General features: G+C 62.0%; 11 protein-coding genes across 11 annotated transcripts; 4 read left to right on the top strand and 7 right to left on the bottom strand.

Moving 5' to 3' along the window:
- Nucleotides 1-824: 824 nt before the first annotated feature.
- On the bottom strand, nt 825-2,514 carry AMSG_08573 (amino Acid/Auxin Permease family). The gene is made up of 2 exons (XM_013899787.1): nt 2,450-2,514; nt 825-2,132 (listed from the first exon to the last, which is right to left on the bottom strand). Exons 1-2 carry the CDS (start codon nt 2,488-2,490, stop codon nt 1,127-1,129), a joined length of 1,047 nt encoding a protein of 348 aa, XP_013755241.1. The 5' UTR covers nt 2,491-2,514; the 3' UTR covers nt 825-1,126.
- A 718-nt stretch (nt 2,515-3,232) lies between these two features.
- On the top strand, nt 3,233-4,141 carry AMSG_08572 (uncharacterized protein; the record flags this gene model as incomplete). The annotated part of the gene is made up of 2 exons (XM_013899786.1): nt 3,233-3,295; nt 3,416-4,141. 2 exons carry the CDS (start codon nt 3,233-3,235, stop codon nt 4,139-4,141), a joined length of 789 nt encoding a protein of 262 aa, XP_013755240.1.
- A 26-nt stretch (nt 4,142-4,167) lies between these two features.
- AMSG_08571 (Ipo7 protein) lies at nt 4,168-7,617 on the bottom strand. The gene is made up of 2 exons (XM_013899785.1): nt 7,473-7,617; nt 4,168-7,261 (listed from the first exon to the last, which is right to left on the bottom strand). The coding sequence occupies exon 2, from the start codon at nt 6,978-6,980 to the stop codon at nt 4,188-4,190; it is 2,793 nt and encodes a 930-aa protein (XP_013755239.1). The 5' UTR covers nt 6,981-7,261; nt 7,473-7,617; the 3' UTR covers nt 4,168-4,187.
- A 51-nt stretch (nt 7,618-7,668) lies between these two features.
- AMSG_08570 (uncharacterized protein) lies at nt 7,669-9,336 on the bottom strand (the record flags this gene model as incomplete). The annotated part of the gene is made up of 2 exons (XM_013899784.1): nt 7,669-9,074; nt 9,285-9,336. The coding sequence occupies 2 exons, from the start codon at nt 9,334-9,336 to the stop codon at nt 7,669-7,671; spliced, it is 1,458 nt and encodes a 485-aa protein (XP_013755238.1).
- Nucleotides 9,337-9,880: 544 nt separating this feature from the next.
- Nucleotides 9,881-11,072, top strand: AMSG_08569 (uncharacterized protein; the record flags this gene model as incomplete). Its single annotated transcript, XM_013899783.1, has 2 exons — nt 9,881-9,904; nt 10,154-11,072. 2 exons carry the CDS (start codon nt 9,881-9,883, stop codon nt 11,069-11,071), a joined length of 942 nt encoding a protein of 313 aa, XP_013755237.1. The 3' UTR covers nt 11,072.
- Nucleotides 11,073-11,414: 342 nt separating this feature from the next.
- AMSG_08568 (uncharacterized protein) lies at nt 11,415-13,582 on the top strand (the record flags this gene model as incomplete). The annotated part of the gene is made up of 2 exons (XM_013899782.1): nt 11,415-11,536; nt 11,674-13,582. The coding sequence occupies exons 1-2, from the start codon at nt 11,424-11,426 to the stop codon at nt 13,580-13,582; spliced, it is 2,022 nt and encodes a 673-aa protein (XP_013755236.1). The 5' UTR covers nt 11,415-11,423.
- Nucleotides 13,583-13,620: 38 nt separating this feature from the next.
- AMSG_08567 (UPF0513 transmembrane protein) lies at nt 13,621-14,565 on the bottom strand (the record flags this gene model as incomplete). Its single annotated transcript, XM_013899781.1, has 1 exon — nt 13,621-14,565. One exon carries the CDS (start codon nt 14,563-14,565, stop codon nt 13,621-13,623), a length of 945 nt encoding a protein of 314 aa, XP_013755235.1.
- A 283-nt stretch (nt 14,566-14,848) lies between these two features.
- AMSG_08566 (uncharacterized protein) lies at nt 14,849-16,836 on the top strand (the record flags this gene model as incomplete). Its single annotated transcript, XM_013899780.1, has 2 exons — nt 14,849-14,875; nt 15,442-16,836. 2 exons carry the CDS (start codon nt 14,849-14,851, stop codon nt 16,834-16,836), a joined length of 1,422 nt encoding a protein of 473 aa, XP_013755234.1.
- An 83-nt stretch (nt 16,837-16,919) lies between these two features.
- AMSG_08565 (uncharacterized protein) lies at nt 16,920-17,603 on the bottom strand (the record flags this gene model as incomplete). Its single annotated transcript, XM_013899779.1, has 1 exon — nt 16,920-17,603. One exon carries the CDS (start codon nt 17,601-17,603, stop codon nt 16,920-16,922), a length of 684 nt encoding a protein of 227 aa, XP_013755233.1.
- A 687-nt stretch (nt 17,604-18,290) lies between these two features.
- AMSG_08563 (uncharacterized protein) lies at nt 18,291-19,491 on the bottom strand. The gene has a single exon (XM_013899778.1). The coding sequence runs from the start codon at nt 19,389-19,391 to the stop codon at nt 18,930-18,932; it is 462 nt and encodes a 153-aa protein (XP_013755232.1). The 5' UTR covers nt 19,392-19,491; the 3' UTR covers nt 18,291-18,929.
- Nucleotides 19,492-21,261: 1,770 nt separating this feature from the next.
- Nucleotides 21,262-22,257, bottom strand: AMSG_08561 (structure-specific endonuclease SLX1; the record flags this gene model as incomplete). Its single annotated transcript, XM_013899777.1, has 1 exon — nt 21,262-22,257. One exon carries the CDS (start codon nt 22,255-22,257, stop codon nt 21,262-21,264), a length of 996 nt encoding a protein of 331 aa, XP_013755231.1.
- Nucleotides 22,258-22,291: the final 34 nt, after the last annotated feature.

Raw genomic sequence — 22,291 nt, 5'->3', positions numbered from 1 at the left:
GCTAGCTTTGTCCAGTCCCTCGTTTGGCTTACTCATACGTGTGCTGTGCAAGCCATGTATGATCTTTGGTTGTTGTTGTGGACGTCATTGCCTCGTTTGATGCTGGTTCCGGCTTTTCTTCAATTAATTCAACGTTCAACTCAATTAACGTCCGCCGCCTTCTCTCTGCCGCCCAAGCCCCTTCACCCTCATCACCCACACCCCCACACACACCCATCACCCTCACCTTACCCACCCACATCAATGCCAAAGCCCAATCGCCATACCTACTGCCATTTCGCCCGTCCCGTCACCCACGTCACGACCCCCCTCATCCCCCCTACCATACTCATTACCACCCGTCACCACAAACGCTGCGACTGCTGGGGAGAGAGAGGGAGGATGAGAGGGATGTGACGAGGGAGACGGATAAATGATCCATGCATAGCGAGCAAGCCAGCTGCTGCGTATCACCATCGGCGCCGGATCGCTGCCGGGCGGGGCCCAGTGGGCGACAGCCCAAACGAGCGAGCACACAACCCAAGTTCGAGGCCGAGGTCGAGGATGAGAGCGCAAGATCGAGATCAGAAGGACGAGCAGAAGCGGACTAGCGAGTACAATGACGCAGACACTGTTGGTCTGATGCACATGAATGTCATCGTCGTCGTCATCGCCATCACCATCACCTCCACAGCCAGTCGCCAGCCCACCCCACCCACTCTTCTTCACCGACATCGACACCAACTGACGATGGCGCACCCATGACCACTTACTAGCCTGATCTTACTCACCCTCCCTTCTACCCTCCTCCCTCTCGCCCCGCGATTCCCCACAAGGACGTCGTGTCTACTCTTTGGTGCTCTTTACTCAAAGTCGCCCTTGGTGGCGGGTACGAGGACAAGGATGTTGACGACGACCGAGACGAGGCCGGCAACAAGTCCAAAGACAACGAGGAAGCACGAGCCGTAGTAGTAGAACGGCGACTTGTCGGCAACAAACTTGTAGAGACGGATGTAGAAGAGGGCCGGCAGGATGTAGACAATGGTGACGCCAAAGATGGAGCCGTTAAACCCGAGGACGACGCCGATGTTGGGCATAGCGATGGCAAGACTGTTGGTGATGAGGACGATGCAAAGCGTGAGCGCCATTAGGCGCTTGCGCGGCGCGTCGACGGCGGGCGATGAGGCCGGGAGGAAGAGGAACGAGTCGAGGTTCTTGCGGAGGGCAAAGTGGACAAGCGGGTAGGAAAAGATAAGGACAAAGCCGAGGGCGAGACGGGCAACGAGAACAGGAAGCCACGACGCCGGAAAGTTGTTGAGAATGTCCGACTTGGTGTCGCGGCCAAACTGGTAGTAGCCAACTGAGGCGTAGGCTGCGTAAAAGCAAGGCATGTCATGCAAGCGTACGTAATAACCCTATGCATGCGGCTCGTCGATCGGTTCTTGAGCTCCTGGTAGAACGAGAGCGCATTGTAGTGGGCGGTGAACGAGACAACAAGCAGTGGAAAGGCGACCATGAGCGACGGCTTGAGGTGGACAAGCTCCACCGAGCTTGATGTACCGGCCGTGTGGTAGTGGTCGACAAGAACACCGAGCGTATACGTCACGCACATCAGCGCCAGAAACGACGAGAACTTGAGAGCATCCATCTTCTCAAGCAGCGAGAGAGGGAGCATGAAGCAAATGGCGACGAGGGCAATGACAAAGTCGCGCCGACACAGGAGATTGTCATGGGCAAGCCAGTGCTCAAAGACCTTGGGGATAAAGTCGCCGACAAGGACGCCGTAGCCAATGCACGTTCCCGACGTGTACAGCATGAGCACCAGCTGGCACACCTTGGACATCATCGGGCCGTACGCCTCGACGGCAATGTCGCGGTACGAAAAGAGGCCTGTTGCGTCCGAGAGCCGGACCAACAGCCGAAACGAGAACATCGAGAGGCAGCATGTGAGGAGCAGGAATGCCCCTCCTGCAACCGTGCCTGCCGACCGCAGCGCGTACGGCAGCGTGATCACGCCTGCGCCCACAATCGTGTTTGTCAGGTTGAACCAAGACGAGATGATCGACGCGTTGCCCGGCGGTGGGACCTTGCGCGTCGGCCGCGAGCCCACAAGCGACGATGCCTCTGACAGTGCATTCACCGATGGTGCTCCACTGCAAGCACGTTTGCGCAGCACACAGTACATCACGTCCACCGAGCCCATCATGCCCGTCCACGCCAACCAGCACACAAACACACACACACACACACACACACACACACACACACACACACACACACACACACACACACACACACACACACACACACACACACACACACACACATACCGCACATACGGAGTATACAGATATACACACATACATACACGTCAGTCCCTCCATCCCCATCGCCACTGCCCTACATGCCATCCTCACCCACACACCTTCCCGCCACCCCCCCCCCCCCTCCCCCTTCCCCTGCCACGTACTAATACTCAACAGGGTTGGCAAGAGATGGTGTAGCCCTCATACCTTCCTTCTCCCCTCGGGTCTGAAAACAGGGGACAAGTGCTGCAGGTCGTGGTCGTGGCCGTGGCTCTGCCTCTCTGCGGTGACGTGCGAAGGTGGCTGCCGAGTTGGCGGGACAAGAGAGAGAGAGCAAGGTCACGCATGATCTTGGCCACGCCAACACACTTTCGGTTACCCGGCCGAGCAGTCGCTCCGCTGGTTCGATAGCTTAAACGCTCCTTGCATTTACTGCGCTGGCCTTCGGTGCCCGCACATCATGCCAATCGGCAACGTGATCTTGTACACACGAGCAATCACCGCGTTCTCGTGGGATCAAGGGAGTAGCTGGACACCCAGAGGACGCCCGCTGTCGTCATCGTTGCAGATCGTCGTAGATCGTCGTTATCAAAGGGTGGATGGGGGTGGCTTCCCGCTCCTCTGGAGCTGTCTGTGTCGACGAAACCGGAGCTCGAAGCCTAAGCCGGGTGCCCAGCCAGCGGCAACTGTTCAACACTTGACGTGACGCAGAACTACCATCACTCCATACCAACACCCGCGCAGCACACGATAATCACATCCAGGCCACACTCACGTATCGTGGTCTCTCCCCCTACCCCCCCCTCCTCTCTCTTCTTCGCCAATTGGACTGCCACGGCCCGACTCACTCACCGCACGCCGCCGATCTCTACCGCCTCACCTCAGCAACCCCACGCCCTTACCCGCCCTATCCCTCTCATTCCTCTAGAGTGCTTCTGTCGCTGCATATGACCGACTCGCTCTGGCCGACAGGCTACGCTCTCATCCGCAACCTGCTCGCGCCCGATGTGGTTGCTGCTGCAAGGCGACAAGGGCGAGTGGTTGTCGATCGCTACGCAAGAGCGGCCTTTGGAGCGAGCGACGCTGCAGAGAGGGCCGCTGCTGCTGATACACTCGGTTGTGTCTTTGAGATTCCTCCGCTGATGGATCGACTCTCCACCGATTCGACCGACGGCGCAGCCGATGACAGCAGCATCGACTGGGCGGCGTATGCCGCAAAGCGTGCGAGTGTTGTCGGTGTCGCCGGCGCAGCAGCCGATGCTCTTGGACAATGGCTTGTCCATCCCGAGACTTTGGCCCGTGTTCGGACCTTGCTCTACGGCGCGTCCGAGCTGCCGCACTGTCCGAGTTGCGGCGCTTGCGCCCGCATCCTCCTCATCAACGAGCAGTTTGTGGTCAAGCCACCTGTGGATGCGCTTGGCGGACGAGGCGAAGCTTGCACCTTTGGCTGGCATGCCGACGGGCAGTACGCCGAGAGCGTCACCGACGACGATGACGATGCTGATGCCTGTCGCGACACGTCATGCCCGCGGCTCGCGGCTTCGGGCGCCTTTGTCTCACTCTGGATCGCTCTCGTCGAAGTGAGCGAGGAGAACGGCAGCCTTGTCCTTGCCTCGCCGCTGGCTGCAGACACTCTGCCGCCGCCGACGCTCCTCGGATCGACCCCCGAGTATGAGGACGAGTCGCTGGGTGTGCGGACGTTTGTCGGCGACGCCGGTGACGCGGTCGTCCTCTCCCCAGACATCATCCACTGCTCGACTCCCAATTACTCGAGTTGCGAGAGGCCTGTGTACATGGTCCAGCTTGGCACTCGGTCTTCGCCAGCACCCAACGCGCTGCGTGTCCGGATAGGCTGATGGAGAGTCCATGTGCATGCATGCGCTCGACATACGCTTCGTTCATTCACTGCGCTGCGTTGTAGGCCTGGGCTGCCTCAAACTCGGCGCGAGCCTCGGGTGTCATCAGGTTCTTCTGGCGCTCCATGGTCCGCATGGTCTCCTCGGCATCCTTGGCCTTCTCGGCCTCGGCGCGGCGGGCAAGCTCGTCAAGCAGCTCGGTCGGATTGTTCTGCAGCGCACGGACGAGGTGAGTGGCTGCCTCGGGCTGGTTCTCAAAGAACGCAGCCATGCCGTGGACCACAAATTCAAAGTCATGGATCCCGTTGATGGGAAAGTTGGCGCCATTGTCCTCTACAAACTCGGGCGCGTCGTCACCGCCGTGGATCATGTCTTCGTAGCCCTTGTACTCTTCGCGGAGATGCTCAAGGTAGCGGATCTGCTGCAGGTCAGGCGCATCGTCATCATCCTCGACGCCGGCCTCCTGTGCCCAGTCGATGTCCTCGTCGAACACAAAGTCGTCGCCGTCCATCCCGAGCTCCTCGCGCCGGGCCTCCAGCTTGTCGATCTGCTCCACAAGCGAGACGCACATCTGGAACATGCCGTCGAGCAGCGACGGAAGAATAGCCTGGAAGGCCTCTGGGTACTCGCCGATCGGTGCCGAGAGAAGTTTGGTGATGCTGAGAAGCACAATCTTCTTGTCGTCGAACCGCGAGAACGAGTCCCAGAGCGCGTTCCACACCTGGAGGAACTCGTCCAGGAACTGGTTGTCGACCAGGATGCGAGCCGTAAGGACCGGGTTGTACCAGAACGCCATGGCCACAACCTCGACGCACTGGACCCTGAGTGCCACCTTCTGGCTCTTTGTCAGACGCGCGAGCGCCATGCCGATGAGCGGCTCGACGTAATCGTCGATTCCGTCAGGCAGACACTGAAGGACGACGTGTGCAAAGAGGCACCCGTACTGCGCGTCGTACTCGGCCACGTTGTCATCGTTGAGCAGCCGGTTGATCACGTCCAGTGTGGCCTCCAGGTACTGGCCCTCGGCCCGCGTCACAAACTCCTGCGGCGCCTTGGCAGCAAAGTTGCACACCACCGGCAGCAGCTCGCGAGAGTAGTCAAACGCCCACTCCTGGTGCGCAGTGAAGAACCGCCCGAGCATTTCCCACATGATCTCCGACGGCGACTCGGTGTACGTCGTCAGTGTCGTCGACATGGCAAGCACCTCCTCGAGCAGATCGAGGCCGACAGGCGTTGTCAGCCGCACCATCATTGGGTACATCACGGCCTCGAGCTGCGGGTAGAGCTCGTCGTAGTACTTGAGCGTGACAAGCAGCGCGTTGAGCGTCCGCGCGCAGTTCATCGACGCGAGGCCAATGGCGTTGCCGCCAAACACGTCCTCGTCGTCCATGTCCTGTGCGTTCTTCTCCTCCTCCAGCGAGCGCTCGAGCAGGTTGCACAGCGACTGGGCAATCTCCGTCGCCAGCGAGGCCACCGACGCGCCGAACCGAACAATGATGCTCTCGAGCGCGTTGACCAGCGAGTCTGACTCGATCTCGCCCATGAGCGAGAGAAGGAGCTCGAGGACGTCGCCCAGAATCGGGACCACATACTCGTCGCACCCCGGACGCTTGATGAGCTTCTGCAGAGTGAGCCCGGCCGAGATCCGGACAGCAAGGTCATTGTCACGCGCCGCCACAAAGACCTGCTCGAGCAGGTGCTGGTGGAACTCGGCCGAGGTATCCATGCGCCAGAACGCGCCGAGGCACTCGGCGCCGCGCAGCCGCAGGAACAGGTACGGCGAGGTAAGGTCCGACACCACGTGCGTGTTGAGCAGCTCCTCCAGGCCCTTGGCGTACTCGGAGCCCGCCATGAGCTTGGGCGCCACCGCCTGAAGCGAGAGCAGCGCGCCACTCTTGGCCCGCGCCACAGACTCATCCCCGGGGTTTGCAGCATACGCCTCAAAGATGTGCGCGGCGTACTGCGTCACAAGCGGGAGGCCCCACTGCGGCCGGACCTTGGCCAGCTCGACGATAAAGTTGACCGAGGCTGTGACTGGCGAGATATAGTCCTCGAAAACGTTGCGCGAGCGCATGACAAAGTACTTGGGGTCATCGCTCCACTCGGCCAGATCCTCATCCGAGATGATCAGGAGCGGGAAGAGAACAGAGGTGTACAAGTCCTGGATCGAGTCCTTCATCGGCTGGAAGGTCACCGCGTAGCGGATGCACGAGTTGAGGTACTCGAGGAGCTCGCGGATGACCAGCGACGAGAGCTGCCGCTCACCATTGGCGTACTCGAAGAGAATCTGCTGGAAGAGGCCCGCCAGCTGCGGCGCGAGCTGGTGGAGGAAGAACTCGGCAAACGGCTTGTCGTCCTCGTTTGCCACAAACGCAGGCTGCCCGTACCGCTGGAAGAGCCGGTTGACGATCTGCAGCGCCTCACGCGCAATGTCAAACTGGGCATACTCGTTGATGTCCGTCTCGGTCGCCTCGGCCTCGCCGGGCATCACCTTGGTCTGCACCGTGTTGGCAAACAGGCCCGTCCACGTCGTGAGCACCTCCGGATCGATGAGGCACTCGGGCTGCCGCAGCTGGAACGTGCACCAGTACGTCTGGAGCACAAGCTTCTGCAGCCGGAGCGTCTCCTCCGTCGGCGAATCCATCTCGGAGAGCGCAGCGTACATGGCCGCAAGCTGCGGGAAGAACCGCGCCGCGAGGAGGTCAAACGGCTTGCGCACGTTGCTGCGCCGGTACTCAAACGACCGCGCAATCTGGAAGATCGCAAGCGTCGCTCCAAGGATCCCGTCCGACTCGTTTGACTGCAGGAAGCCCTCAATCTCGTCCATGATTCCGGGCATGTTGTTGGAAAGTCAACCTTGACAACCTCATGGAACACAATCTCGAGGTGCGACCGGATGAGCTCGGGCGTGTGAACAAGAGCCTTGAGAATCGACTGGCGAAGGTACGCCCGCGACTCTTCATCGATGGCCATCTTCTCATCGCGTGCCTCTGGCGCGTCCCAATACGACCGCGCAATGTTCTTAAGCATGATGACAGCCGGCTGGCGGACTTCGAGACCGAGTTCGTTTGACGCCGAGAGTTCAAAGAGGCACGCCACAAAGCCACCTTGTGCCGCAAACTACTTCCATGCGTGCCAGTAGAGGGGATCCATATGGCATACAACATAGCCGCGAGTGAGTCGGTAGGCGGTGTGCAGAGTCGGTGGTGGTGGGGCAGGGGTGGTCATGGACGGTAGGTGGGGAGGAGGGGGACGGGGGGGGATGCCTCCGTGGATGGTCGGCCACTTTGGCTTGCTCTGTTGGCATTGGAAAGTCGGCATGTGGACGTACATGGCTCACAAGTCGCTCCTCGGCACGCTGGCCCACTTGACGATCATTGGAGATTGTTTCCGGCAGCAGCTGGCACACCTCATCCACATCAAAGGGGAAGTTCATGATGTCTCCGTTTGAGTTGGGTGGTTGAACGGCGACAAGTTCTGCACGCGGCGCTCGGGATCAATGCCACGGCTGACTGACGCGGGTGATGTTACGGATCAATGGCGCTGACGTCGTTGCCGTCCTCGGTCACGCTCTCGCTACCATCGCCACTGCTCACTGTGGCGGTCGAGTCAGAGAGGCGGTCGATGCCGGCTGTGAGGGCTGCCACGCGGTCGACGTCGGGCGAGGCCTGAGCAGAATACGCGGCAAGGGCCTGCTCGTAGAGCTCGCGGGCACGAAGAGCCGAGCCGACGCGCTCGTGGGCCTGGGCAGCGGCAGCGGCGGCGGCGGCCCAGCGGGCTGGCGCGCGATCCGAAGACGGGGTAAGGATGGTGAGGGCGGCGTTGGCGGCGACTTGGGCGGCACGGGCGTTGGCATCCTGGTCGCCGACCGGGCGGGCGAGCGCCAGCTCGGCAAAGGCCGCCAGGTTCTTCCCGAGCTCGGCCGTTGCGCCCTGTGCAAACTCCATCTTGAGATAGAGGCGAAGCGAGCGGAGAAAGTCGCCCTCGAGCACATCGGCCTCTTCAAAGGTGAACAGATCCTCGAGCGCGTCGTTGGCCGCCGCCGCCATAAACTCCTCCACCACCGCCATGGCCGCCGGCATAGCCGCGCGCATGTCAGCCAGCACCTCGCTCCGCTCGCTGTCGCCGAGCACCATGACAGGCCGCTCGCGGTAGAGGCAGAACGCGGTGCCCTCTTCAGACTCGGCCGGCCAGTGCTGGCAAGCGCAGACCATCGGCTCATACGCGTTGGTGTCGACACGCAGATTGCGGTTGCGCGACTGGCATGTCTGGGCGCACGCGGTGCAGACACGTGGCACACCGTCGCCGCTCCTGCCAGCTGCGCCGTCGCTGGTCGGCCCACCGATGCCGATGAAGAACGCCGGCTGCTCCACAGGCGCGTCGCCGAACAGGACCCGTGTGCATGTGTTCGACCACAGCTCCGAGGCTGTGCCGGCATCGTACGGCATGGAGCCGAGCGGCGGCGAGTTGGACCTATTCGCCGCAGGGTGTGAGATCTCTGCGCGGTCGTCCATGACATAATCAAACTCGGAGAGGCCCGAGCCGAGCCCGCCGCGGCCGCCAAACGAGCTCCGTCCTCCGCGGCTCGACGACATGCCTGGGATCGAGCCCAGCGGGCGCGAAGCATTGGCCGCCGCAGACCCACCTCCGCCCATCGCTCCTCCGCCCGACGTCGCTGCCGACGACGACGGCGCGCTCCGCCTGCCAAAGTTCTCCAGGAACGACGGGACAGCAATCTCGAGCGAGTTGCCGCACGATTCGAGGAACGACCGCGCAAACTCGATCTCCACATCCTCGCCCACAATGGCCAGAAAGTTGAGCAGGGTCTCATCCGGTGACGGTCCACCACTCTCCCCAGCAGCAGCTTCAACATCAGCACCGGCCCCGCTCTGGGTGCTTCCCACGTCCGACTCGGCCACCGCATCGCCAGCACCTCCATCTCCAGCGCCAGCGCCAGCCCCTGTCGAGGCTGATGTTGTCGTCTGCATCTCTCCACAGTCGTCAGCAGCAGATGAAGCTGAGATCGATGGTGTGGCAGACGGCGATGTTGTGGCAGAGATTGAGGTCGCGGCGGCAGCGTTCGCCTGCCGGCTCCTGCTCTCCTTCCACAGCATGTAACCAACAGCGGCTACACCAGCCACACCAGCTCCCACGAGGACAGTCCCAAGAACAGCCTTGCTCCCTTGGTTGGACATGATTGTCGAGCCCTGGTCTTGCTACAAGACGTGTGTCGCTCGTCCACGGCCACAACTGTGTCGCTGCCCCCCCCCCCCGCTCGAAGCTTGGCCTTCCGTTCCATTGCACTCGGCGGTTGGCGACCTGTGGATTCGCCCAACCCAGCGGAGCCATATGCATGGTCTGGCGTGGTGTATGGAGAGCGCTGGACTGCCATCAGTCTAGTTGGATAGGCAGATGGGGGCTGGATGAAGGGGTGGGTGGATAGTATCGGGGTTAATCGTGAGCTGGACATGGATAAGACGAGCAGAGAGCAAAGACGGCCCAACTCGGCGGAGCCATGTGCATGGTCTGTCATCCGCCATCAGATCAGATGGGCAGACAAAGGTAGTCTGATTTCTGCCCGGTACTACATTGTCGCAGCAAGGTAGTATCGGGCTTGATGTGTCACCGAACATGAACGCGGGCACTGCCCCTGGCCTGGCATGTGCAGTCAGGACAGTCAGGACTACTGCACACCCGCACACCTCTCCCCCCCTCATCGCCACCAGTACACTACCCACCATGGGCGTAAGTCTCTCACGGTCTGTACGTGTGTCTGTGCAGGTGGGTGCCAAAGCTGGACGTACAACAATGGGCTTTCCTCTGCGAGCTGGACAAGTGGTTGAGGGGAGGGTGCTGCTGTCGGGGCCAGAGGCCAACGTCAAAGCTGCGAGTCCGTCCATCCGATTGAAAGGCGAGTCAAACTACACGTGGAAGGAGACCAGCAATCATGGCAAGACGAGGTCGACCGTGACTCGATCCATCTCATCAGACTTGGTTGATGCTTTGGTCAAGACCGAAGACTTTGTGGATACTCGCAGCGGAAAGCAGACGATGACCAGGTCCATTCCATTTGCTGTCAGGCTGCCAAACTCGCTCCCGCCGTCGATGAAGTGGGCCAGCTTCGGAGAATCGCGAAGGGCGAAAATAAGCTACGCCATTGTCGCCACGCCTACCGCAGAGTCGGTCCTTGACTTTCTCCGGACGCCCAAGTTTGAGGCGCCACTCATCGTCTGGCCCTCGCTCCAGGCCCGTGTTCAGCACATCGAGCAGGCTAGGCCGATCAAGGAGGTCGCCCAAAAGACCTTCTTCTTTCACCATGACACCGACGAGATGACGGTCGAGATAGATTCAAACGTCGTTCCGCGTGGTGGTGTCGTCTCAGGCAAGCTCCGCTTCGAGCGGTTTGGTGACGAGACAAAGACCCCGTCCGAGATGGACGTCACCAAGTTTGTTGTCCACGTCGAGCACCGATATAGAGCGAGGGGCTCGACGCAGGCTACCTTTGTCCTCGGTGGCACCACCGTCAACGCCGACAGCATCAACGAGACCCATGATCACAAAGTTGCGGACTCGGCCAAGGCCGCTGATGCTGGCTACTGGTCGCCGCGTGCCACCGCAGGCAAGACTCGACGGCGACGCTCCGCTGCCGAGCTGCGGGCGCTCGAGGCCGAGCGGGAAGCTGCTGTAGCCGCCGCTGCTGCCTCACGCCGTGCCATGAAGCAGAGGTCCGTCATCGAGGTCCCGTTCTCGTTTGGCATCGACAAGCCGGTTGGCAAGTACGCCGGAGTCGACGCCAGTACCGACCCGATCACCATCTGTTCCTCGATCTCAGTCAAAGCCGTGTACTCGTCGATCTCGCGGATGTCTCTCTCCACCACCATCCCCATCCGGGTCATCTCGCAGCTTTGTCACGATGACTTTAACCGTTAACAGCGAGCGCAGTTGCTCACACGACGGCCGATCTGCCTCGCACGGCTCGACCTCGGTAGTTTGCGCCTGCCTCCGCATCGATGTTGTCCACCAGCCCGTATCGCCATCACCCATGACTTCCAACGCTTCCACCTCCTCCTCTTTCCACGCCCACCAGACCACATACATTCACACAAGCAATCATCACCACTCTCAGTGCCTCTGCCATCACACCCGGCGGCCACCTTGACTCGCCCGCCTCCTGTGTGCTGGTACACCAAACACACAACCCACCCCACCCCACTCCAATACCCCCGCACCCCCCCCCACCCTACACACACACACACGCACACCTTTATATACACCTTCATCCATGTCCAAACCCATGGACACAGCTCCCAAGACCGAAGACAACGGAGACCATGCCGGTGGTAGTCGTCTTGGTGGTGCGGGTGCAACAACGGTGGCGGCAAAGGCAGCCGGACGGTACGTTGTGCTCGCCGAGCCCAGAGAGGACAAGGACGAGGAGGATGACATGGATGGGGCAGGGAGTGCACCTTGTGGTTGTGGGTGAGCGTGTCCACTGACCTATATCGATGGCTGGAACGGATGAGGGCGTGCAGAGGAACGGGGCGCAAGGTCGGTGTGGGCGATGCGGACAAGTTCATGGTGAGCCCGGCGGAGAAGGCCATGTGGGCCATGAAAATCAAGGACTTGGAGACAAGGTTGGAGTCAGCTGCGGTGGAGGTCGGATCGCTGAAGGATGAGAACGAAGAGCTGAAGAGAATCAACGAGGAGATCGAAAAGACGGCGGCTGCCAATCGGGCGGCGTGGAAGATCCTGCACGAGGAAAAGGACTCTCACATCCAGTTTCAGACTGCCCGTGCAGAGCAGCTGAAAGAAGAAAAGGCACAGCGAGTGGCTGAGCTGGAGCTCAAGGTCGAAGAGCTCGAGCATCAGGCGGCGATGGACATGCGGCAGGCCGAGGAGAAGATCCGAAAGCTGATGCGCAAGATCGAGGCCACCATGAAGTTTGTCGAGGTCCAGCACCACCTGGAGAACGAGCTGGCGACGCTGCAACAGCAGCGGGCAACCGAAAAGGTGGCGTTTCAGAAAAAGTACGAGGAGCAAGACTACCAGCACCTCAAGGCCCAGAAGGATCTAGAGGCGCGGTACGACGCCAAGGTCAAGCACCTGACCGCACAGATGAAGGGTCTCTCTGATTCGCTCATGGCCGAGACAACCAAGCGGACGATTGTGGAGAACATCCGCCTCAACAAGATGATCGAAGACATGTCGGTGAACAACAAGGACCTCATCCTGGAGAAGGAGCAGATGATGGTCGAGCTGCTCAACCTGCGCCGGCAAAAAGAGCTGCTGACTGTGTCGGAAAAAGTGCTCGCCGAGAAGATGACCAACGCCCGCAAGGTCATTAAGCGGCTTGCCGACAAGATCCGCAAGCTGGAAAACGGCATGCGTCGCGAGGCCGACGTCGACGTCCAGGTCGAGTCGGAGATTGTCGCTCTGCAAGAACATGTCATTCTGCTGCAGAGCCAGCTTGCCACCGCCCAGAGCGAGCTGCACGCAACCGAGGAGAACCTTGCTGCCGAGCGGAGGCACCGCGAGGCGCTGCAGCGCGAGCAGGACTCGTTTCTATCGATGCTTGAGGAGGCTGCAGGCTTTATCCTGGCCTGCCTCCAGGATGTGAAGCAGCAGCTAGCGCTCGAGCGCGAGACCAAGGAGCTGGCGGCGTCGGCCGAGCTCCGCCGGTCCGAGTCGTCGCTCGCCAACCTGCGGAGCGGCGGGGGCAAGGACTCGACCAACGACGCGCCCTCTGGTGCCGGTGCGGACAGCGACACTGTGTCGCTCCCGCCGTCGCTCACCGCGCTCACCTCGGCTGAACGGGAGAACGTTCTCGAGTACCTACTCAAACAGCTTAACGCGCTGCAGGTGGTCGGTGGCATGCCTCAGTCGGCGTCCGCAAGCAAGACTGGGAGCAGCGGACAGGCGCGCGGGGCGTCAGCGGAAGCGGCTCGCGGCTCGCGCGGCTCAGCCGGAAGCAGTGGCCCAGCGTCGCGCGGCCGGGCATCGGCAGCATCGCGCGGCTCGTCCCGCGGCGGCTCGGATGGCCGACTCTCGGCCTCGATCTTCCGCTGGGCCACGCCGTCGCCGTCACCAGGCTACTACACCGGCGAGCACCGGCCGACCGTGACGGTGGCGACCCAGACCGTGGCGAGCGAGCCGACCCAGCTCTTTGACACCCACCTCGGAACAGGCTCCAAAGGCGCGTCGTCGAGCGATGAGGCCCGCGCGTACCGCCGAGCCGTCCTCGGCGACGTCCGGCCGTGGGGCGCGCCGGCGCAACAGTTGCCGCTCACCAAGCGTGGCCCGCGGATGTTCCTGCGCAAGGCCGGGACCGGGCCGGCTGCACGACGGGCACCGTCGGGCGCCTCCAGTCGGAGCTCCAGCCGGACCGGAGCGGGCACCCTCATACTTCCTCCTGTTGTTGGCTCGCGCACAGGCGCGTCGTAGGCGGAGCTCGGTGGCTCGGCGTCGTGCTTTTACCGTACTCAGAACGAGTGCTTGTGCGGCGCTGTCTCGCGGACGACGCGAGCGGCCAGAATGTGGCGGGTGTAGAGAAAGTCGAGGACGCAGCCGCGGATGAGGAAAATGATGAATCCGATAGCGACGAGCTGGACAAGCGCAAACTTGATCGACTCCCACACGCCGGGCTTGTACTCGAGCGAGGCCATGGGAACGTTGACTGTGGCGTGGAGCTCGACGCCCGGCCCGGAGCCGATCTCGTAGACCGGCGGCGCACGGAGGACATACGACGCCGTCACGTTGCGCGCGTAGTACGCCGAGGTGAACGACGAAAAGGCGAGGTCATCGTCGCCGCGGAGCCCGCCCGCGTCGATAGGCGACGCGCCGTACCCCGTCATCGTCGCGCCGTCCATCGGCAGCTCGCGCATCGGATCCAGCACCAAGTCGCCCACGGTGGTGATCTTGGACGCTCCGGCAGGAACCGGCAACGAGAGCACCATCAGCGCTGACGACGAGAGCCGGATCCGCTGGTCAAGGTAGAGCGAGAAGACAAGCGCGGCGTTAAAGTGAGTCGCCGACGCACCCGATGCAGGAAGCCGAGCGCTGAGCTGAACATCAAACGCATCCGGATAGCCATCACCATTCGAGTCGGTCTCCCGAACAGCCAATTGCGGAGCAAGTCGCATAGCCTGCGGCACCAGTGCATTGTACGCCGGAATGGTCGAGTACCGATAGCGGAGAAAGGATGACGACGACGTGCCGGCGAGCTCGAGAACAGCAGCCTTTGTGTACGCCACCTTTGGCTGCTCGTAGTATGTCTGCCGCCAAACCCAAAAGTTTGAAGTGTTCCAACAGAACAGCAGCGTGATGACAATGGCGAGGATGAGGGTGATCAAGTTAGTCAGCGACGGTGTCGACAGAGACGGAGCATGGTACCGCTCCAGGAGCGCGCGTTGGTGGACAACAGTCATGCTTTGCCACAGAGCCAGTCAACCAGACAGAAGAGTATGAGGATGATGGGTAGGGCGGCGGTGGTGGGGGTGGGGTGGGGGTGGGGTGGACGAGTGGCTGGCTGCCGTTGGGTTGTCTTCCGCTTGTGGTCGTCGGCAACGTGGTCGTCGTCGGGTGGTTCGGTCGGTCGGTGGGTCGGGTGGAGTGGCCGCGTTTTGGCGCGTAAAATATGGGGCGGGTGGGGGGTGGGTGGGTGGGTGAATAAAGTTTTTTTGGCGGGACTAGCTCTGTCTGTCAAGATGGATGGACAAAGGCGAGGAGATGCTAGAGGTTGACTCAGGATGGCGTGCGGAGTAGCGTTAGCTGGTTGGGGGGTGAATGAAGGTATGAAAGGTTGTTGTGATGGATGGAGAGGTAGGAGAGATCGGAAGGAAAGCAGTGGTGTCACAGAGTGTACTATTAACTAAAAATTGTATCTCCGTTTCCACCCAAATTCACTCCTCAACGGTCGTCGCTTCATTCGCGGGGACATTCGGGCGCGCTCAGCCGCAGCCCGTCGGTCAAGGCCAACTGGACGTTGCACAGCGGGGCAGACTCCACTTACGCACACGCACCAACACCACCACATCACGCCACCGGCGCTACACACACGCTCCTTTGCACAGAGAACACGTAGTCGGGAGCTGCGGTGATTTCTTGGTCAATTTGACAACGGTACTTCTGCTGCACCGGCCCGTGCGACCTCGACACGGCGAGACACACACGCGCGACGGCCGCATCTTTGACCGACAATGGGCACAACTGTGTCAGGACTCTGGGAGCCACAAAGCAAGAGGAAGCTCAAAGCGCTGGGCAAGGATGGCTTGTTCACTCGGAGCCAATTGATTTTGCTCAAGAAGTTCCTCCGTCCTGCTGCACGTCGCTCTGCTGGCGTCGTCTCGCGGCGCTCGTGGAACAAGGTAGCGCTCGACAAGGTCGGCATTTCGGATCGGAGGCCAAAGAAGGTTCGCAAGGCGGCCGAGAAGCGGGCAGCAAAGTGGGCCAAGGCCCATCCGCGCATTACATCAAGCGGATCGGAGAGCTCGGGGCCACCGAAGAAGGGCAAGGGTAAGAGCAAGGGCAAGGGCAAGGGCAAGGGCAAGGGCAAGGGCAAGAACAAGCATCGAGTCACAGTCTTCAACTCGAGCATCTCATCCGGTCCGATCGAGTCGTCAGACTCGGGCTCGGACTCGGACTCGGGCTTGGACGAGGAGGAAGAGGAGGCGTCGAGCAGCTCGATGACGGCGTCTGGGGTGTGGTCGTCGTCAAGTGAGGGGACCGAGTCGTCGCTTGGACGCGACGGGCACGTACCGCTGGAGCACATGCTCGACATCACGTTTGATGCGTTTGCCGACGTCAACGACCGGCTGGTGTACAAGGAGTTCTCGGTGTATGTGGCGCTGGTGGCGATCAAGGGTCGGCGACGCAAGGTAGAGAAGGCGCTCAAATTTTTCGAGCCCGACGTGACCAACTTTGAGTTCCGGCACCTTCTACTCTTTGCGTTTTCGGTGGTGCGGACGCTGGAGCGACTGCGGCTGGCGCTGCCGGGCATGCCGTTTGCGCGGAGCGATCTGGAGCTGAACCTAAGCGAGACGCGGAAGGAGAACATCACCAAGGCGCTTCTGAAGCTGTTCACAGACGCCATCGGCGACGACGACGCACTGCTGACCGTCGACGAGGCCGTCTCTATGTTTTGCTCGCCCAAGATCAAGGGCGCACTCGACTACTTTCTGGCGATTACCAAGGCCATGCCCGACGACGGGTCGGATCCGATCAATGAGATCCCGCTGTCGCGGACAACGCGCAAGGTGCTGATCAAGGCCGGCGCAGACGTGACAACCGGTGAGGTCATGACGAGTGAGAAAGCCCGACACGTGCTGGAGAAGATCGGGCGGCTCGGCCTCAAGTACGAGACGGCTGTCGGTTATGAGCCTGTCGACCGCAAGCCGGGCGCCGAGGTTGTCGCCTTTTTCAACTCGAACGACGACATCATCTTTGCCGTCGAGCGCCAGACGGTGCCCAAGCCGTCGACGACCGACGAATCCGGCTCGAGCAAGCGCCGCAAGCGCCGCCGCCGCAAGGTCCGCACCAAGGTCCGTCGCCGGCGCAAGCGCTCCGGCCGCGGCTCGGAAACGAGCGAGACTGGCGCCGGCTATGCGACCGCCTCGTCCGACTCGAGCCGACCGCAGCTCTCCGAGTATGCTGCTGTATTTGACAAGACCAAGGTTGTGGCGACGTCTGACTCGAGCTAGTGAAAGAGAATGAGCGCTCGCACACACAGAGAGACATGGGCGTGAGCGCCGCGCGTGAGCACGCACGTCGCAACACGAGCGCATCACGTACGCGGCTCGGTCGGTGCGAGTGAGACATACACGACCGATGCGCCACGTACAAAGACTTGCGGGAGATAGCGAGTGCGGAGAGCGGTGTCAGGCGCATCAGCAGACAGACGGTAGCTCTCGGTGGCGCGAGCAAGGACCAGATTAAGATGTTTGTCAAAGGCAACGAGGGTGCCGACCCAGGTCCCGCGCATCGCGCTCAGCGCGCGAATGCCGACCCGGACGCAGGCGCCCGCCTCGTAGGCAGCGACGAGCGCGTCGAGCGGGCCCGGCGGGTGAGTTCCGGCAATGAGATCAGCCATCGGTGGCCGATGGGCGCGCAGAGCTGCCACACGAGCTTCACGCTCGGCCGCCGTGGCTCTGCGACGACCTGCATTTGCTCGAGCGTTCTTGGACCTTCTGATGACGGTTTCTGTCCACGATGCGGTCGCCAGATGGCCTTTGCCCGATCTCTTGCTCTCGCCTCGCTTGGCCTTTGCCTTGATCAGCTCAGGTGGGACAAGCCTCCGGCAAGCAGCGATGTTGTCTCGCGCCAGCGCTCGAGGGAACGGCATGGTCACCGCAGACCGCGGAGCCGCGAGTGCCGCACGCGCGTCAAACGCCACCGACAAACCATTAAGCACGTCCTGGCTTGACTCTCCTGCTTCACTTCTCCCGCTATCCTCCATGGCCACCTCCATGGCTACAGACGTGAGCATGGGTGTATGGCAGCGGCTGCGGGCGAAAACGATAAAGTTGTTGGGACAATAATCGTAGTGCAGTGTAATCGATGGACATCGATTAATTAGTGTAGTCGATGGACATCGATCAATAACGCCGCCCAGCACATGCCCGCAGACTCGATTAATCGTTGCCCTCTATGATAAACATCGTTCCCCTCCACCACACCGCGACAGTGCGGCCGGGTGTGACCGAGTCGCACTGCCGCCACACAGACACGCACACACTCACGCACACACACACATACTTACATACTTACATACATACATACATACACACCTCACTCGGCACCACTTGACACAGGAACTGGGCAAAGATGGCGGAAGAGGAGAACTTGCTCAAGATGCTTGCGCGGAAGCGCAAGGCCGAGCCACGGACCGAGTTCCCCGTGGAGCGCATCGAGGTGGAGAGCGAGCATGGTGACGACGAGGTGTGGCTGGTCAAGGTGCCGACAGCCATTTTGGCCGAGTGGAGGACAAAGGCAAACAGAGACTCGCTGGGTACGGCGACGGTCATGCCGGCAGATCCCAAGGCTGGGCGGAGAACGTCCGAGTTCCACGTCGACACTTCGGGCATGACCTTTAGACTCCGACCGGGCCGCTCTAACATCACTGCCCAGGTCTTCCGCGAGGAGACGCTTGCGGCTGTTGCGCCTGGTCAGCCGCGCAAGCGCAAGCTCCGCCTCGACGGCAAGGTCGTAACGCGGACAACTCTCACTCCGCTCTCCAACTCGGACCGGGCGTATCGTGAGAAGCTGCTCAAGACCCGCCTCGCCGAGGCTACCCGGAAGGACGCGCACACAGAGGCGGTTAACGAGGAGGATCTGAAGGGCACCTTTGCTGAAGAGTCGGTTACTGCGCCGCAGCTTCCAGGCGCGCCTGAGATCGCACCCAAGCCGGCCCGGGCCGAGATGAAGGTCGGCATGGTGCACGACCAGCTGCTTAACGTCCTCTCCACGCTCTTTGAGCGCCAGCCGGCCGGCCGCAAGCAGCTCTCGCGCGCAGAGATCGAGCGCGTCATTTCGGTCCCGGGTGCTCAGCTGACACGTGCCCTGCAAGAGATGTGCGTCCGCATTGAGACTGGCGAGAACCGCAACAAGTACCGCCTCAAGGATGAGTATCAGGCGTAGTAGCCACCGTCGCCGATCGGCAGAGTGAACATTGTCGAACCGATGAGCATAGCAGTGTGTTCAGATACATCCACAGCCGTGCCCACAGCTTGCACACATTGGAGCAGCCGGGCGCTGTGTCCATGGCGACGCCCGTTGCACTCTCTGGTCGCCGCCATCAAGGCTCCGGCTCGACAGCAACAATCCGCGGAATGTCGCGGAGCTCGGCTTGCATGCAGAGATGCTCCGAGAGGAAGACCATGCCGACGGCCGACGCCACGTTGACGATCCACCACGCCCACGTCGCCGGCCACCCGCCCGATGCCCAGCAAAAGGCCAAATGGAAGAGATAGAGCGAGACGCAAAAGTCCAGACACTTCTTGGCCCGACCCACCAGCCATCGAATGGCGAGCGCAGAGAGCGCAGGAGCCGCGAGGTAGGCGAGGACGACGAGCCAACCACGAACGATACGCACGTCCATGGCATCAGCCGAGAGCAGCAGATGTAGTGTCGGCGGCGCTGCCACACACCAGAGTAACAGCATCATCACAACTCCAGCTGTAACATAGAAGACAGCCGTGAGCGCCACAAGCTGTGCCACAATGAGCCATGGATCAAACACTGCCGGTTGCCAGCCCATGTTGCCTTTGTCTCTCCCTCGATGGCCTCCGCCCGAGCCTTGCCTTGGCTAGTCACCCCGAGCAAGACAGACCGAGGAGAGAGTGTGTACGAGCTTGCTCCTATCCCCTGCAACAAGCACTCAATGTGCTGGCGAGGTGTGGTTGCTCTCACTCACCTCGCTCTTCCCCTTCCTCTCCTCCTCCTCCTCCTCCTCCTCCTCACCCTTGCCCTCGACTTCAGAAGCCGGCGTCCGACACGACTTGCTCGCGCGCGCGAGATCGTCACTGCCGCGACACGCTCCCATCACACAGGCGGCGAGCACACGCATTACGCACCCACAACTTTATCATACCCAAACTCATCGCGCTTCTCATCAACCAACCACACGTTTATCCCGTGGTGGACCAAGTCGTCTTGTTCCTGGCTCAAGGCTCAAAACTCCCGCCTCGCACGCGCCAACGCCCGAATGCCGCTCGCCTGCCACGCCGCCACTGCCACCGCCAGGCCACCTCCCTCCATACTCCTTCCTCGGCTACTCCGTCTGCACTGGCGCTGGAAAGGCCATGGACCTCGAGCCAGAACGGGCCCGCTTGGAGGCCGAGCTTCGGAAGCAATCTCAATTGCGGCGGCGTGGGCCAAGCTCTGGCTCACTGCTGCGCTCACGCTCGCAGCCGCGGCAACTGACCACGACATTGCAGTTCGAGCCAACACGCTCGCGCCGAGCACTGCCTGCAGCTCCAGCACCTGTGCCAGTCCCGGCTGTTTGCGACTCGTGCTTGCAGTCGTGCCGGGCAGCCTCGCCGTCGTCACGCTCTGGGAGATTGTCTTTGGCAGAGCTGGGCGAGTCGGCGCCGGCGCCGGAGCCGAAGACGGAGCCGGAGCCGCAACAACCGGCGGCTGAGCAGATAACGTCCACTGCCATGTCGCGGGGTAATGCACCCTTTCGTGACGCATTTGAGGCCAAGTACTACGCGGCTCTGGACGAGCTGGAGAGTGCGCGCCGCGAGGCGAGCAAGGCTGCGCTGCGCCGGGCTGATGAGCTCTCACAGCGCGACGAGGCGCTGGTCGAAGCCAAGGTCCGCGCTGCACGCGCCGAGGCCGAGCTTGCAGCTGTGCGATCTGCCTTTGACGAGCAGCACGTACGGATGGCTGGTCTCGAGGCCGAGACGCGGGAGCACGCGGCGCAGGCCGTACTGATATCGGACAGCGCGTGTAGCCTAGGGCACGACTGCGCAGTGCTGCAGGCACGCCTCGACGCCGCATTGGCTGCGGCCGAGGCCGCGCAGGCTCGCGCTGCGGAGCACGCCAGTGCACTCGCTCGCGAGCAAGATTCCCATGGCGTGACTGCAGCCAAGGCAAGCAAGCTGCTACAGGAGCTGCAGGAGCAGGAAGCTCAGCTGGGCGCCGCCCGCGCCGCCCGCCGCTCGCTTGCCGAGGCCAACGCCATGCTCGAGGCGGGCAAGCGCGAGCTCGAGGCCCGCCTCTCGGCCGCCACCTCGCGCATCGCCGCACACGAGGCCGAGGCCGCCGATCTCAGCGCAACGAGCGCGTCGTCGACGTCGGCTGCCAACGAGCTCATCGCCAAGCTCGAAGCCGCCCGCGTCGACGCCCGCGCCGAGGCCGAGGCCAAGGCCGTCGCCGTCGCCGCCGCCCGCGACGCCGAGGCCAAAGCAGATGCCCTCGCGAAACGGGTCAAGATGCTCGAGGCTGCGGCAGCTGCCGCCCGTGATGCGCGCCAAGGCGACCTCGGCGCCCTTGTTGCCTCGTTGCGGACCGACAACTCACAGCTGCGTGACAAGGTAATTCGGCTGACCTTGATCAACGACGAACTGCGCCGGGTCACGGCCACGCCTGGTCACCTGTAGCTAGCCACGCTCTTCCTGCCATCTTCACCCACCGCCAAGCAGTAGGTGTGCGCGGACAAAGTCGCCCCACAAGGTCGTCATCCCGCACGCCGGACACACCGCGTGGGTCGGCAGCAGTTCACCCGGATCACGCGCCAGCGAGGCGCGCGCAAGGCATGCAAGATGATACGTTGCGCCGCACTCGGGCGAGACGCACTCGGCGAGCTCCTGCGCCGACGACGCCGCGTCGCACCCGTGGCATGGCACCTCGGGCGCCGCTGCCGCGAGCCGCGAGCGGGCAAGTGGCGACGCCGCTGCCGCTGCTGCACGCTCGGCCGCCGCTTCCGCACGCTCTCCCGGTGTGAGCTCGAGGTCCGACGCGTGGATGAACCGCTTGGAGATGTAGCAGTAGAGCTGGGCCATCGAGCCGATGGCCACCCGCATGTGGCGCGGCAGCGGCGGCAGGCCGGCGAGCGAGGTGAGCTCCGAGTGGTGGAGCGGGTCAAAGAAGTTGACCTTGAGCGGGAGGCGTGCAAACGGTGGGAGCGAGAGCATCTCGTACAGCACCGCAAAGACCGTCGGCAGCGCCTTGGTCTTGGACCGCGGATGATGCCGCATCTTGCCGCCCAGCGCGCGTGTAGCCGGCACATGGCCCTTGAGATGCGACGATTGCGTCGGATGCGTCCAGTGCCACTCAAACTGGAGGGCAGAGACTTCGGTGGTAAAGCCGTAGACAAGAAGGACCATGTCCCATGGCCGCTTCGACTTTGTCTTCTTGGCTCCGCCGGCAATCTCTCCGTTGTGCTGCCGCAGCCGCCGCCGCGGATCGTTGGTGTACCCGATGTACGTCTGCCCACCGGCAGTCTCTGACAGCGAGGTCAGAAGGTAGCACGCCCTGAACTCGGTCGTCGGATGCGGCCCGCTCTCTGCGCCAGTATGTCCACTGCTGCCGGCCGTGGTCTCGTACCCGTCGCCCAGTCTCCCGCCCGGGCCGCTCTGCTCCTCTTCGCTCCCCGACCAGCTGTTGTCCCCGTCAGCCATTCCCGACGGCAGCACCTTCTTCCCCCTTTTGCTA

The sequence above is a fragment of the Thecamonas trahens genome (assembly GCF_000142905.1).
Source record: "Thecamonas trahens ATCC 50062 unplaced genomic scaffold supercont1.42, whole genome shotgun sequence".
NCBI classification, from domain to species: domain Eukaryota; order Apusomonadida; family Apusomonadidae; genus Thecamonas; species Thecamonas trahens.
The sequence above is the reverse complement of the archived record's forward strand: the minus strand, read 5'-3'. Positions and strand labels throughout refer to the sequence as shown.